At 63.9% G+C, this 14575-nt stretch overlaps 1 protein-coding gene across 4 annotated transcripts in view; it reads left to right on the top strand.

Moving 5' to 3' along the window:
- Nucleotides 1-11049, top strand: part of SLC12A7 (solute carrier family 12 member 7) — a 42714-nt gene extending 31665 nt beyond the window's left edge. For 2 of the 4 annotated variants that reach the window (XM_081231252.1, XM_081231250.1), the window contains exons 18-25: nt 1507-1702; nt 1941-2110; nt 2544-2675; nt 3300-3407; nt 4494-4672; nt 5258-5272; nt 8310-8443; nt 9573-11049. In XM_081231252.1, the coding sequence (XP_081087378.1) occupies nt 1507-1702; nt 1941-2110; nt 2544-2675; nt 3300-3407; nt 4494-4672; nt 5258-5272; nt 8310-8443; nt 9573-9664 (1026 nt within the window). In that variant the 3' untranslated portion in view covers nt 9665-11049. The remainder of the gene's footprint in view (nt 1-1506; nt 1703-1940; nt 2111-2543; nt 2676-3299; nt 3408-4493; nt 4673-5257; nt 5273-8309; nt 8444-9572) is intronic. The other 2 variants (XM_081231253.1, XM_081231251.1) reach the window with 1 other exon arrangement.
- The last annotated feature ends 3526 nt before the right edge of the window (nt 11050-14575 follow it).

Raw genomic sequence — 14575 nt, 5'->3', positions numbered from 1 at the left:
ACTCTTCCTTCTGGAGCCAGCAGCCCTCCGACGTGGTGGCTCAAGTCCGGGTGGTCGAGGGTCGACGTGGCTCCAACCTTTCATAAGAGGTCCTGGGGCATCCGTCCCAAGTACCAGCAACAGGGGCTTAGAACAACCAAGATTCACTGTGTCTCTGCTCTGAGGCCAAAAGTCACACATCGAGGTGCCCCAGGGCCAAGCTCCCTCCTGAGCTCCAGGGGAGGGTCCTTCCTGCCTCGTCCAGCTCCTGGGGCTCCAGGTGTCCCTGGGCTCCTGGCCACGTCCCTTCAGTCTCCACCTCTGTCTTTACGTGGCTTCTCTGTGTCTGTCTTCTCTCCTGTCCCTGACATTGGATTTGGGGCCACCTGGATAATCCAGGATGGTTTCACGTCAAGACCCTTAACTTAATTACATCAGCACAGACTTTTTTCCAATAAGGCCACATTCACAGGTTCTCAGGATTAGGAGGTGGGTGTATCTTTTGGGGGCCACCATCAATTAACCCACTGTGGTCTGTCCTCTGGCCCCCAAAATGCACACCTGCCTGATGTGCAAAGTACGTTTATCTCATCACTGCATCCTCCCAAGTCTCAGCCCCTTACAATGTCAACTAAGTGCAGAATCTCGTCTAAGAACCAGCAATTCAGAGGTCCCAAATCTCGTCTTCTAAGTCACCTGACTCAGGTGTGGGTGAGATTCTGAGTGGAGTCCATCCTGGGGCAGAATCCCTCTGCCCACAGCCTGTGCGACTTGGAGATGAGCAGTCCGCGTTCCAAAGTGCACTGCGGGACCTGCACGGGGGACACATCCCAGTCGGGGAGGCACAGATTGGAGGGGCCGGGGGGGTTGGACTCCAGCGGGGCAGTTCATTTGGTGTCCGGCCGGCAGTGCTTCCCTGTGGCTTGAGGCCCCACCCCCAAGCCAGGCCACCAAGGGCCAGTCGGCATGGCCAGCAGACGACCCACCGCCCAGGTGGTGCTACGTCAGCAGAAGGCCTGCTGTGGCCACGGTGTGCCGGGCTGTGCTGTGACATGGAGCTGCCCCGGTCGGGTGCCTGGCATGTGGCTGAGGGAGCAGCACTGCACCCGCCGGGCACTTCGCTCCCTCACCACCGCCTTCTAGGGCAAGCTATTTGGTTTGATGCTTCCTGACCGAGGTTCCCACAAGCCAGGAGTGAGGGCCAGGGTGTCCATGTGCAACAGGGGGTGGTCTGTGACCCCACAGGTCCCAGTGTGCCCGCAGTGGTGACCTTCACCCCCACTCTCCTGTGGGCACGCACACGTGCGAGTACTCGTGCTCATGTGCACACGCAGGCGGCGCCCGAGAGCACCGGGCCCTGGCCTCGACTCCAGGTACCAAGGGGCGCCCACTGAGCCTCTGGCCTCCACGCGTGAGGCTGTGAGTCCGCGTGGGGCCCGCCCGGCCCCTTGTGGTAGGCGGGTGTGCGCTGGCACCTGCTGCCCCAGCCCGCCCCTCACCCCAACCCCGACCCACCTGTGTCCGCAGAACGTCCGGGCCCTGATGGGCGCCGAGAAGGCCAAGGGCTTCTGCCAGCTGGTGGTGTCGTCCAACCTTCGGGACGGCATGTCCCACCTGATCCAGTCGGCTGGCCTGGGGGGCATGAAGCACAACACGGTGCTCATGGCCTGGCCCGAGGCCTGGAAGCGGGAGGACAGTCCCTTCTCCTGGAAGAACTTTGTTGGTGGGTTGGGCCGTTTGGAAGCCTTGTGACGGGAGCCCCTTCCCCTGGTCTTGCCCCCATTTGGCGGTTCCCGGGGGCACCCCAGCTGGGCCACAGAGCGATGGGGGGCAAGGGCCGTGCCCCGCGAGGGGCTTCGTGGGGACCCCGGGCTCCCCCGCCCCCATCCTGCTCGTAAGTCCAGGCTGCTTGGTTCTGCTGTGTGGGCCTGTGACCCCGTGACCTGCCCGCCTCTCCACAGACACTGTCCGTGACACCACAGCGGCGCAGCAGGCCCTGCTGGTGGCCAAGAACGTGGATCTGTTTCCACAAAACCAGGAGCGCTTCAGCGACGGGCACATCGACGTGTGGTGGATCGTGCACGACGGGGGTCTGCTTATGCTGTTGCCTTTCCTGCTGCGGCAGCACAAGGTGCGGGCGGGGTCTCGTAGGGGGCGGGGTCTCGTAGGGGGCGGGGTCTCGTAGGGGGCGGGGTCATGGGGGTCACGGGGGAGGGGGGCCACACGGGGAGGGGGTCACACGGGGAGGGGGGCCACACGGGGGAGCGGGGCCATGGGGAGGGGGTCACACGGGGGAGGGGGGTCATGGGGAGGGGGTCACACGGGGGAGGGGGGTCACACGGGGAGCGGGGCCATGGGGAGGGGGTCACACGGGGGAGGGGGGTCACACGGGGAGCGGGGCCATGGGGAGGGGTCACACGGGGGAGGGGGGTCACACGGGGAGCGGGGCCATGGGGAGGGGTCACACGGGGGAGGGGGCCACACGGGGGAGCGGGGCCATGGGGAGGGGTCACACGGGGGAGGGAGTGGACAGCGGGCAGGAATGACTCCCCCCTGCCCCCCAGGTGTGGAGGAGGTGCCAGATGCGCATCTTCACGGTGGCCCAGGTGCACGACAACAGCATCCAGATGAAGAAGGACTTGCAGACGTTCCTGTACCACCTCCGGATCAGCGCCGAGGTGGAGGTGGTGGAGATGGTGAGCGCGGGCAGCGGGCGGACGCAGCTCTCATCTGCAGGGTCCCCACGGCCCTTACAGCCCAGGGCCGGCCTGCTTGGGCCGTCCACGACATCTTCTCTGTCCTCTGGCTGTGACGGCGTCTCGGGTTCCTTCCTTCCTTTTCCGTGACCTCGACAGCGTCGGGGAGGGTTAGGCGACTTGTAGTGAGCCCTTCAGTTTAGGTTTGCCTGATGCTTTTCTCGTGGCTGGACTGGGTCGTGGGCTCATGGGAGGAGGACCTGGCTGGACCGAGTGTGACCATGGGACGGGCCGCCTCCTGGGGAATCTGACCTCCAGGGCCAGCGGGAGGGTTACGGCCGGTCCTGTGGGGCGTGTGTGGGCCAGCCTGTGTTTGGAGCCCACGGTTGTGGTGCCTCCTCGTGGGTGTCTCGTGTGTCAGTGAATGTGGGTCCTGGGGCAGGTGGAGAGCGTTCAGTCATGACCTGCACACTCACACGTAGGGGTGGGGACGCCGGGGCCGGGGATGTGAGCCACAGAGGGCGGACCGGGGGCCCTCAGGCCCACAGCACGCTCGCTGGGGGATGGGGGGTGAGTAGTGATCAGCCTGTGCTAGCGTCTGCTTCCGTGCTTCGGAACCTGTAGGTCGAGAACGACATCTCAGCCTTCACCTACGAGCGGACGCTGGTGATGGAGCAGAGGTCGCAGATGCTGAAGCAGATGCAGCTGTCCAAGACGGAGCAGGAGCGGGAGGTGCGTGGGGGCCATGCGGGGGCGCTGCTGGGCCCCTGGGCAGCGTGCGGTGTGTCCACCGGTCCTGGGCCCCGTGGGACTGTCAGGACAGGGTCCTTGAGGCCTCCTCGAGCTTCTGTCCCCACACCTGGTTCTGTGAACAGCCAGTGGCGCGGCTTCTGCCCTCACCTCCCCTCGCCACGTGGCTCGAGGTCGTGCCCTCACGGGCCTCCAGGGTCAGGGCCCGCGTCTGCCCGGCCGTCCTGCTCATGCACGGCCCCGCCCCTCTTACATCACATCCCGACCGGCCACCTCCTCCTGTCCCTCCATCCTCAAACCAGCAGCCGCCAACTCATTACAGCCCTCCCAGCCTTGTCCCCAGCTCACGTGTCCCCGCGGCCCTGCACGGCCTGACCCTGTCCCTGCCTGAGTGACCTTCGCTCTCACCACACAGGCCACTGCGGTTTCCTGGGGGCCCTGACCCCTCACCCCCACAGGCCTCCAGCTCCTTCTAGCTGTCGTCAGTGCCTTCTTTGCACACAGCTCCTCGGGCACCTTGTGTGACATGGGACCTCCTTCCCCCTGCACCTCTCCTTCCTTGGGGTGAGGCGCTGACGGCCTCACCCCAAGGACGTGGGGTCCCTGACAGCCCCTCTGCTGTTGATGAGTGAAAGGGTGGGTGAATGGGTGAGGGGAAGGATGGATGGACGGACGGATGGATGGAAGGACGAGCAAGTGAACGGATGGATGAGGAGGTCAAGGCAGAGCCTGTGTGTGTGGGGCTGTGTCCAGTGCAGAGACGTGCGTGTCAACATCTCCCGTCAACAAATATGAAGAGGTCCTTTCTCAGGGGCTCTCAGAGCTGGGACAGGAGGAGACAGAAATGTAACGATGGGTTTGGCCTGGAAGCCCAGGAGGAGGGGCCTGGCGAGGAGGGGCCTGGCCATGCGGGGCTGGGAGGGCCGGTCCAGACGTCCCCAGGCCCCGCCGGCTGTGCTCTGTCCGGGGCCCGGGGCCCGCCGGCTCCTCCCCCCGTGCACGCGCCCTCTCCTGGGCTGGGTTCCTGCCGTCGCGGCGAGGCTGCTCACTGCCCTGCTGTCCCTCCAGGCTCAGCTAATCCACGACAGGAACACCATCTCCCACTCTGCCATGGCCGCCAGGACCCAGGCCCCGTCCACGCTGGACAAGGTGCAGATGACCTGGACGAAGGAGAAGCTGGTGGCCGAGAAGCACCGGAATAAGGACTCCAGCGTGTCCGGGTTCAAGGATCTCTTCAGCCTGAAGCCGTGAGTGTCCCCCTGCAGCAGCCCGCAGCCACGAGGGGCCCCTTTGTCTCCGTGAGGAGCGGCGGGCACATCCAGCCTCGGAGAGGGCGGGGCCGGCCCAGGGCCGCAGCCTCCTTCCAGCGCCAGTTAGCGGGGACACGGGTGGTGGGTTGGCGGCGATGCCACCGTCAGTGTTCCTGGTGGGTGTCCCAGCACCTAGAGGTCAGGCCTGAACCCCCGCGGTGACCTCCAGGCTGCCCGTCAGGCCAGGGCCCATCCCCCTCCGTGGCTCTTGGCTGTGCTGTTGAGCTGAGGGCCCCCAGGGCTGGCACAGGTGCCGGTCGGTGGCGTGGCCGGACCTGGGGAGGGGTCCCGAGTGGGAGACTAGGACAGTATCTCCCGGGTCTTCGGTGGCGGGGCAGAGCCCTGGAGCCCTGAGTCATCGGCAGGGCCTGGGGGGCCCGAGGGGGCCCGAGGGGTCAGTCTGCTGGAGGAGGACCACAGTCAGCTGAGAAAGGGCAGCCGGGGGTGAGCCCAGTAGTTGTTCGAGGTGTGTGTCGTGTTTCCTCTTAAAGTAACATGCTCTCTGTTTTCTCTTCCATGTAGAGAATGGGGAAACCTGTAAGTCACTCCCTTTACGCGGGACCTCGTAGACGTGGTTGCCTGGCATGCGCTGCACGCACAGCCCCCGTGAACCACGTGTGCATGTCCGAGTGTGTGCACAGCCCTGTGTGTGTGCAGGGCCCCATGTGTGGGTGTGCCCGTGAGTACATGTGTGTGCACAGTCCCGTGTGTGCGCACAGAGCCCTGTGTGTGCGCACGCCCCAGTGTGTGTGCATGGCCTTGTGCGTGCATGTGTCCATGCATACGTGTTCAGCCCCATGTGTGGGTGTGCCCGTGTACATGTGTGTGCCAAGTTCTGTGTGTGCATGCACGTCCCAGTATGTGTGCTCAGCCAGGTGTGTACACGTGTCCGTGTATGTGTGCCTCGGCCGTGTGCGCATGTCTGTGTGTGTGCATGTTCGTGTATACATGCCTGGGCCATGTGTATGTGTCCGGGTGTGTGTGCATATCCTTATATATGCATCTGGCCCGTGTGTGCGTGTCCATGTATATGTGCCTGGGCCACGTGCGCATGTCCGTGTGCAGGTGGCGCTCGCCCACTGTGGCTTTCAGTAATTTCTTGTTTAGTCTGCTCGCTCTGTTGGGAGCGGCTCAGGGCCCACACCCAAAATCCCTTCTCTGGGTAGCACGTGAGGACTGAGGCTGGAGGGAGGTTGGTCCCGAGCGGCTCTGCAGCAGAGCAGAGTGTGTGCTGTGCCCGTAGCTGGTAGTGATCGTTCACCCACATCCCTTGAGGCTGGGGGTTTGGACCTCATCTCAGCTCGTCCGGGACGGCGTTTCCTCCTGTCTGCCCGGCACCGGGTGCCTTTTTGCCCCGTAGGAAGCTGCCACCTTTAGTCTCGTGGGAAGGGATGTGGGTGAACCTCCGCGTGGCCGGCCCCGAAGGCTTAGGGCCGGGGCTCCAGGCCCCGCCCAGGGTTGCTGTCTGTCTGTGCATCTGTCCACCCCTTGTTCCCCCACGATTTTCGGACTGCTTTCCCTCCCGTGGGAGCCCAGCCAGCGTGCTCTGTGGAGCCTCAGGACTTGGGGTGCACTTCCTGTTCCAGCCCCGAAACCCGAGTGCGTCACACACTGAAGGAGCAAAATGTGCAGATGAGTTGGGAAACGCTGGGCCGAGTACTGCGCTTCTTGCCGTGTTTTCACGACCTTGAGGTGCCCTATGAGTAGAGCCTCCTAATTAAAAAGACAAAAACAAACCCGTGGACACAGGAGTGCGTGTCCCCCCGCCAAAAGGTGCAGTGAGCTGTGGGCCCGTGCCCCGCGTGCGCCTGGCAGGGGTCAGCAGGGTGCGAGCGGCAGCCGGGACCTCACTCCCTTCTGGCTTCTCCTCGGGCTGGGCTGGAGGGGCTCCCGGAAGGCTGGAGGTCGGCCCACAGGTGGCACGTGCCCAAATGTCCCCACAGTGGGCGCCCTGTGGCGGGTTCGCTGGCCACCGGGCGTGTGGGCATCTCTCTGTTTCACCAGCCTCCTCCGTGTCTCCGTCAGGAGCCAAGGGTCTGGATTTCCAGCTTTGCCCCCATGGAGCCTTCCTCCGCCCCAGGCGGCCTCCGCCCCAGCCGCAGTTCCCAGCCTCAGAGGACCCCGTGTGGGAAGCCCTTCTCCAGGCTCAGCACACGGCCACGTGCTTCCATTTGGTGGCCTCGTGGCCGGTTGTGGAGGCAGTGCAGGTTTCTGTTAACTTCCTGGACACACGGGCTGCCCCGCCCCACGTCCACGCCTCTCTCGCCTCCACGGGGCCTGTCATCTCGGAGCTGCGGGCCTGTCCAGACCCAAACTCCTGATTTTAAGATTATAAGTGTTTTCAGACTGTTAACCCTGAGAGGCCCTTCAGTGTCACACACGCATTCCTGGGATCGCCTTGTCCCCAGACGCACTGGTAATTGTGGTCCATCCTGGTAACTGATTCACGGTTCTTGTAACGAAAGACCCCTGACTGCTGTGGACAGAGACCCAACCTGTAATTTTGCCAGATAAAATTGGAGAGAGGAAAGCAAGGGCTCCATCTCCGTTTCCCTCCTGGTAATTGGAGGCTGTAATTGGATTTATTTGGCTTAAGGGCTGCGTTCATCAAAGGTTGTGGCCCGGAACGCGTCCTGGGGGCCCGTCCCTGACCCCTTGTGTGGCGGCCTCTGTCTGTGTGTCTGCCCATCTGCCCACCCCTCGCATGTCGGAGGCATGGAGACCTTTGAGCTGCGTATCCTGTGTGCGGCCCCAGAGTTGGCGGAGGTGCTGGTGCAGTGAGGCCGGTCTTCCCAGCCAGGGGGTCTGCCCCCTGCTTCCTGGAACCCAGCTCAGTGGGGAGGGACCTGGGGTGGGGGGAGGGCAGGCACGCAGATGCCTGAGCACCTGGTGTCCGCAGTCTTGCTTCCCCGGGGATCCTCCCTTGGGGGCCACCGCCAGGCCTGGTTGCCCGGGACCCTTCGAGAACCACTGGTGCACAGTGGATGCTCTGCCCGCTTCGAGGAGTGTGGGGACCGGGCAGGCAGTGAGCATACGGGCACAGGGTCTGGGTCACCGAGGGCGGGGGCTCTCATCCTTCAACCGTTGGCGGGGTGGACACAGAGCCGGGGGTGGGCCTCATGGCGGACGCGCTCTCAGCCGGCATCTCCAGCTCTGTTCCAGGACCTCGGGCCTCCAGAGCGGGTGGAGGGCTGCGCCCTTCCTCGCCCACCCTCTGTGCAGCCCCCTGGACCCCAGCCTGCGTTGGAAGCAGCGAGGGGCGGCGTTTAGGGCAGGCTCAGCTGCAGGGCGGGGGTCTCAACGGGAGACACTCTGTGACCTAGAGGTGCACGCTGTGCCGTCGAAGGGGCTGCCCCCCTACACCCGAGGGGCAGTGCTTGGGGAGCAGAAGCTGGTTCACCCGGCTGTCAGCTTGGCCTCCGCACGCAATCGCCGTGCCGGGGGTTCTCCGGGTGGCGGGTCTGATCTGTTTCCACCCGCCCTTCCTGATGGAAGTGGAGCGGGCAGGGTGGGGCCTGAGCCCGGCACCCAGGACCCCGGCTGGAGGTGCCGAGAGACTGTCTTCCTCCCACAGGGACCAGTCCAACGTGCGGAGGATGCACACGGCCGTGAAGCTCAATGGCGTCGTCCTTGACAAGTCCCAGGATGCCCAGCTGGTCCTGCTCAACATGCCAGGCCCCCCCAGAAACCGGCAGGGGGATGAGAACTGTATCCTTTCCCGGGCGCCGCCCCCACGTCGGGGCACCGCTGCCGCGACAGGACAACACCCCTCTCCTCTCCTGCTCAGTGGAGACGCCCGGGGCAGGGGTCGGGAGCCGCAGGGCCCTCGACATCAGGTGGGGCGGCCAGCCCGGGTGGCCCGGACCGGAGCCGCTTTGCCACGGGCCGCCCTCAGGGCTGTGGGCAGGCAGACGCAGAGGCTGCGAGCGGGCGGCTCCTGCCGGCTGCCTGGGCCCCACGTGGCCGGCAGGGGGCCGGGAGCCAGCGGGCGAGTGTGCTTCTCCTTCCCACGTTTGAGCTGCTGGGGCTCCAGGGCAGCCGGGCGGGGGAGCCCCAGGAGTCACCCGATTGCCTCGGGCATGAGCACCGGGGCCGAGGGGCAGTGTGGCCACGTGACTGAGGAGGGGGCCTTCCCGGGGCCTCCCCGAGGATCACAGTGGCCCCTAGACCAGGGTGGTAAGTGAGGGGCACGTGGGCTCAGACCGAACGCCTGGCCGGGGAGTCGCCGCATCACCGACCCTGACCCTTCCTGCTGCAGCGCCGGCTCTGGGTCCTCATCGGCGCTGGACTCTGAGCTCCCGCCTGGCCGGGTCCTTTCCTGCCCGTCTCTAGGATGTGGCAGAGCCGTGGCTCCACCCCCAAGCCCTTACCAGCACCAGGTACCCTGAAGCCCCCCGGCGGGTGGAGCCCTCGTGGGTCAGCCGCGAGGCACGAGGCTGTCATCCTGGCCTCGCAGTCACAGGTCGGTCCCCCGGGGGCAGGACGAGGTGGGAGGAGGCACGCAGCCTGGTGCCCGGGTTCTAAGCCTCAGGCTGAGCACACGCTTCAGGGGTCTATGCCTCGTGGTGACCGGGAGGCCCCTTGGGGATGGACAGGCCCCTCCTTGGCAGGGTCAGTGCCCTTCTTCCCTCACACTGGCCCCCTCCTCCCCTACCCCCTCCCACCCCAAGTGTCCTCCCCGAAGGCCCTGGATCCCGGCCTTCCCTGTCCCGTCCTCACCTCCTTCTCCAGCCGAGGCCTAACTGGACGTGGGCTCTTGGGTGGTACAGGCGCACCGTGCACCCTTTCAGCCATGCACCTGGCGGGATTGGCTTTGTCCTTAACTCAGTGCCCCCAGACATGGAGTTCCTCGAGGTCCTGACTGAGGGGCTCAACAGGGTCCTCCTGGTTAGGGGCAGCGGCCGGGAGGTGGTCACCATCTACTCCTAACGTTCGGCCGCACCGGGGATGTGCCCGGCGGCTGTGCGGATGGCGCCGCAACGCTTGCTGACCGGCACCTGAATACCACCGGGGGCTCTCCTGTCCAGGCCAAGAGCTGGCACATGACTCATGTTTTCCTCGCGGCCAAGGGGAGGCGCGAAGCCCTTGTGCCCCCCTTCCCCCCCGCCCCGGCGAGGCTGGCCGTGACCTGGGACATGGCCGGCCGTCTCGTGGTGACAGAGGAGGTGGGAAGCCCCTTGGATTCTAGAAGCGATTTCCCCAGGTTGGATCTTTGGGCTGTCGTGCAGTTACATTCACTCACACCCCCCACCAGGGTTCCTGTGAGAAGCCGCACAGACTGAGGTTGATCCTCGGCTGCTGAGGGCTCCGTGTAGGCTCTTCGGCGGCCCGGACTCAGGCGCCGGCTCTTCCCAGCTGGGTGTCCGCCTGCGTTTATGCTCCGGAAACCTGCAGACAACGGCGGGGGAGCCTTCGGGGCTGGGAGCGCCACACACTTTAGCATCTGATGTGCGTCTGCCCCTGTGATCTCAGTTTCCACACCTCACGCTGGAGAAAGGGGACGAGGCTGCAGCTACGGGAGGGCCTGTGGCATCAGCGGCCACGGCACCCAGCTGTCAGCTGAGCCTGTGTGTCCCCTCCCACTGGCACCGACGGTGGTCCCAGCTGTGTTTAGGGCGCTGACAGGTGGTCCCAGCCACATTGAGAGCACTGACGGGTGGTCCCAGCAACATCGAGGGCACTGACACGATACCTTCCAATGATCCTGGACTGTTTGCACTTTACACGCTGATCACGTCCGTTGTATGTTGTCGCAGTAATGTGTGCCTCACTTTCCCGATGGCTTATTTATTTATTTAAACACCTGGGGGAGTTTGAGTGATAAAAGTTGACCATAAGGAGATAGCTTCTGTGAAAGGGGCTCCAAACAGACCAGCCGTTGGCCTTCTCTGGCTTCCGTGGGCTCCCGAAGGAATCGGCCTGGTGCATGGATTTCAGGTCAGGCAGGGGCTAAGCACGTGCTTCCAGACGCTTCTGAGGGGTGGCTGGGTAGCGTTCGGCGGCCACAGCATGTGCCAAATGCCACAGCTGGGCTGGGGAATGGGGGGGTCTTGGTTCAGTGCTGAGTTAGGCAGTGAAACCCACCTCAGTGGCTTCCAGACCCCTCGCACATCTGGCGAGGGGCCCGCCAGTCCCTCTCTTAAGTCACATGACCTCAGCTCACGTGGAACGGAGGTACCCGTGCCCTCCACCTGCCTCCTGCTGTGTCTGTCTACACGGGGCATCCTTTCCATGCTGTCAACTGTGTAACCGTAACTGCAGCCATTTTAAAGTTGATTTCATGGTTTCCTTTTTTAGGTTCTTTGTATGATTTTGTTAGTAGAAGAATAAAGTTGTATAAAATCTGAGTATGTTGAAGAATCTCCCGAGACTCGTTCAGAAATTAAGCGTTTGGAGATGCTCCCCTCCCTCTCTTTTCTTGAAGGAGTTTATTTCAGGTCTCATCAGCCAAAGCACACTCGGATGGCGAAAGAATCATTACGTGAATTGGTTGAAAGAGGTAAAAACCAAAGCTGCTGTCAACAGGGAGCTGTCCCGTGTCCCCCCGTGGCTGGGTGTGCAGCACAGCAGTGAAATCCTGCTGTTGGCTGACATGACTCCACCTGCGATTTCTATCAGGGTGGAATCGGCAAAGAATCTGTGATGAGGGGCCCTTTGTTCTGACACGGGCTCGTGGCAAGACAGCCCTTCCCGCCTGCAAGGATGTAGGCGTGACCAAAGAAAGGAAGACTGGCGCGTGTTGCCCGAACGTAGGGAAACGGCTCGTGGGGCCAGTGCTGCAGCTCCTAAACGTGTTCAGCCAGGAGACCCAGCAGTTCACTCCTGGACGTAAAAGCCGAGAGGAACGGATGCCCGAGCAGACGCGGAAGCGCCGGTTCCTGGCGCTCACAGCCACCCTGCTGTGCAGCAGCCCACGTGCCTGTCGGCTGATGCGCGTGGACGGGCACGGTGCACGCGTGTGATGGTGTGTAACTCAGTCCTGAGACGGGTGAAGTGCTGCTGCAATACAGCTGAGCCTCGAGAACGTTCTGCTGGGAGAAAGGTGCCACGCACGACCGTCGTGTTCCGTTACGTGTCCAGAGTGGTCAGAGCCAGAGACAGACCGGCTGACGGTGCAGTCACGGGCCGGGGTGGAGACTGGGAGCCCGTGGTGGGCACGGGGTCTCTGTTGAGGGCGAAGAGCAATGTTCTGAGGAGGTGAATGCTCAGCCTCCCCGGCCGCTGCCCCCGGTGGCTGCCTCCCCACCTCTGTGTTGGCAGCTGGGCCTCCCCGGTTTCCCTGGCAACGTCCGACCCCTGCTCCCTCCCAGTGCCCCCCTTGTGCTGCCCCCTCACCGTGGACGCCAGCAGCGGCTCTAACCCCGGCCGCCCAGCTGTGTCTCCCACCTGCTGTTCGCCGAGTCTGTGGAGGCACCGAGCGGCTGAGGCCCTCACCACGGTGCACATGGACCCTCAGCCTGGAGCCGCCTGGGGTCGCAGTGGGGATGCAGCCCCGCCGGACTCGGCGCCAGGCGCTTTGGAGGGCAGAGAGGCAGCTGGGGGCGCAGGCTCATCCCTGGTTGGCCCCCCCAGGGCAGCGACCCCCAGCCACCCCCAACCCTCACGGAGGCGCCGTGGGGGTACGCATGGTGGGAGCGTGTGGCTCACGGAGCCCGTGGGAGGCCCTGGGTTCCACTTCTCAGACGATGGCTAGTGGCGGGCACCGCCCTCCCCGTCCTTCCAGGCTCAGACTGGGCAGCGTCCACTCACTCATCCACCCACTCGCTCCCTAACTCACCCTCCGTGCTCGCTGGGCTCCCGTGAAGAGCCTGGTCCCAGGACAAGCTGTGGGTCCCCCAGGAGCAGACGGGAACGGGGCCCGTGGGCAGCAGGCACAGGCGAGGCCGGCCCAGCACGCGGGGTTGGGGCACGGGGCCAGGTGCCCCAAGTGCAGAGACATAAGTGACCACGTCGTGTCTCTGCTCAGAGGGACACGAGGAGAGAGACTCCCGGGCTCGGGGTCCAGCAGGGGCCGCACGCACGAGCGGAGCGGCCGAGGGCACGGGCCCGGGAAGGGGGCGAGAGGGAGGCCGGCGTGCGGACGGGGAACCAGGAGGTGGGTGGCCAAGCGACAGCCCTGATCCGCCGAGGCCCAGAGGCCACGCCCACTAGTGTCACGAAGACCTTCGCTCACTCGTGCCAGGCTTCTCTGGCAACACACTCTCCGGGAGGGCCTTCTTAGGAAGTAAGACACAGGTTGGTCCAGTTTCGAGATCGTCCAGTAGCCAAATCTACACTTAAAAACAAATAAGTAACGAGGCTCTTTGTTACAGAAGGCATCTCTCTGCACTTGACCAGTCATCACGAAGCTTCCCTGGTGGACTCGGCGCTGGGGCCTCCTCCCTGCCTCACCCCCGCCCGGGCCCAGCGGGCAGGAGCTGCCCCCAAAGCAGGCTGGACACAGCTCCGCTGACCCTGTCCACCTCTGTCTCACAGCCTTTCTTCTAGGAGGGCATCTGCCTCCCCTGACCCATGTGGTCCCGGGGCCCCGCCCCAGGTCAAGCCGCTGCATTCACGAGAGACAAGCTGTTCTCCACATGTGGACGTTTAATTTATGTGTCCACGGCCACACGGCGCTCTGTGTGTGCTTGTAAGTGGTCTTTTTCGTCGCTGCTCTCAAACAGCTTCTCTGTCCCTTCCAGCCATCCTGGACCTGCACTGGCGGCAGGGAGGGTGGGCTTCTCTCGTCCACGGATCCATAGGCAGCAGACACACACACTCGGCTTCTGGTCCGTTCGATGGCATTTCAGTTACATTTTGTCTTTAAAAGCGGGGTCTGGACTCAGGCTGAAGTTGAGGCCTCACCACACTCCCGGTCGGCCAGGGAACTCCGCCTGAGGGCGGTGTGGGCGGTGGCAGGGCTGGCTGGGTCTGCTGGGACTACAAGTCCCCTCATGTGGGGACCGGGTGCAGGAGCTCTGCACACAGAGGAAGGGACCGGGGTCGGGGCCAACATTTGGTGCCGAGGGGCAGGTGACATGGAGCTGGGTTCACGACAACAGAATGGAACGCGGACTCGTCCACGCAGGGCCACACCCGGCCGCTGGCCTCTGGGCCAACCAGGCCCGGCCCGCGTCTGCTCCCAAGACCCCCGGAGCTCTGAGATGTGGGACGCCTGCGCCTCCCTAAGCACGCGGGGTGCAGCTCACAGAGACGCCAGCTACTCGGAAGCCCAGAGGGGTTTTTAAAGCAGCCACGAACACGGCGCCTAGAAGGGGGGAGGAGGAAATGGAGGCAAGGCGCACCCACAAAGAGCCAGCGTCTCCACGTAAGCCTCGGCCCGCGCAGCCCCACGCAGGGGTGTGAAGCCTCAGCCCGCGCAGCCCCATGCAGGGGTGTGAAGTGTCCCCATAGCGTGAACCCAATTTTAGGCTTAGGGGTTTTTTATTTTGCTTTTTTAGAGCAGTAAAGTGGGGGAAGAGTTACGCATAAATGCGGAGCTGTGTGTGCCTGCGTGTGCGTTTTTTTTTTTTTTTTTTTTTTTTTTTGCGGTACACGGGTCTCTCACTGTTGTGGCCTCTCCCGTTGCAGAGCACAGGCTCCGGACGCGCAGGCTTAGCGGCCATGGCTCACGGGCCCAGCCGCTCCGTGGCATGTGGGATCCTCCCAGGCCGGGGCACGAACCCGTGTCCCCTGCATCGGCAGGCGGACTCTCAACCACTGCGCCACCAGGGAAGCCCTGTGTGCGTTCATTTTACTTCTACAAACGTATAAACAGCGTTTATATAGGACATGCTCTCTCCGAGCACCGTGGGCCCGTCCCAGCTGAGCGGCCAGCTGTCTGCACTCATGGCCACACGC

Source organism: Mesoplodon bidens, assembly GCF_964165515.1.
Source record: "Mesoplodon bidens genome assembly, chromosome: 4".
NCBI lineage: Eukaryota > Metazoa > Chordata > Mammalia > Artiodactyla > Ziphiidae > Mesoplodon > Mesoplodon bidens.
The sequence above is the reverse complement of the archived record's forward strand: the minus strand, read 5'-3'. Positions and strand labels throughout refer to the sequence as shown.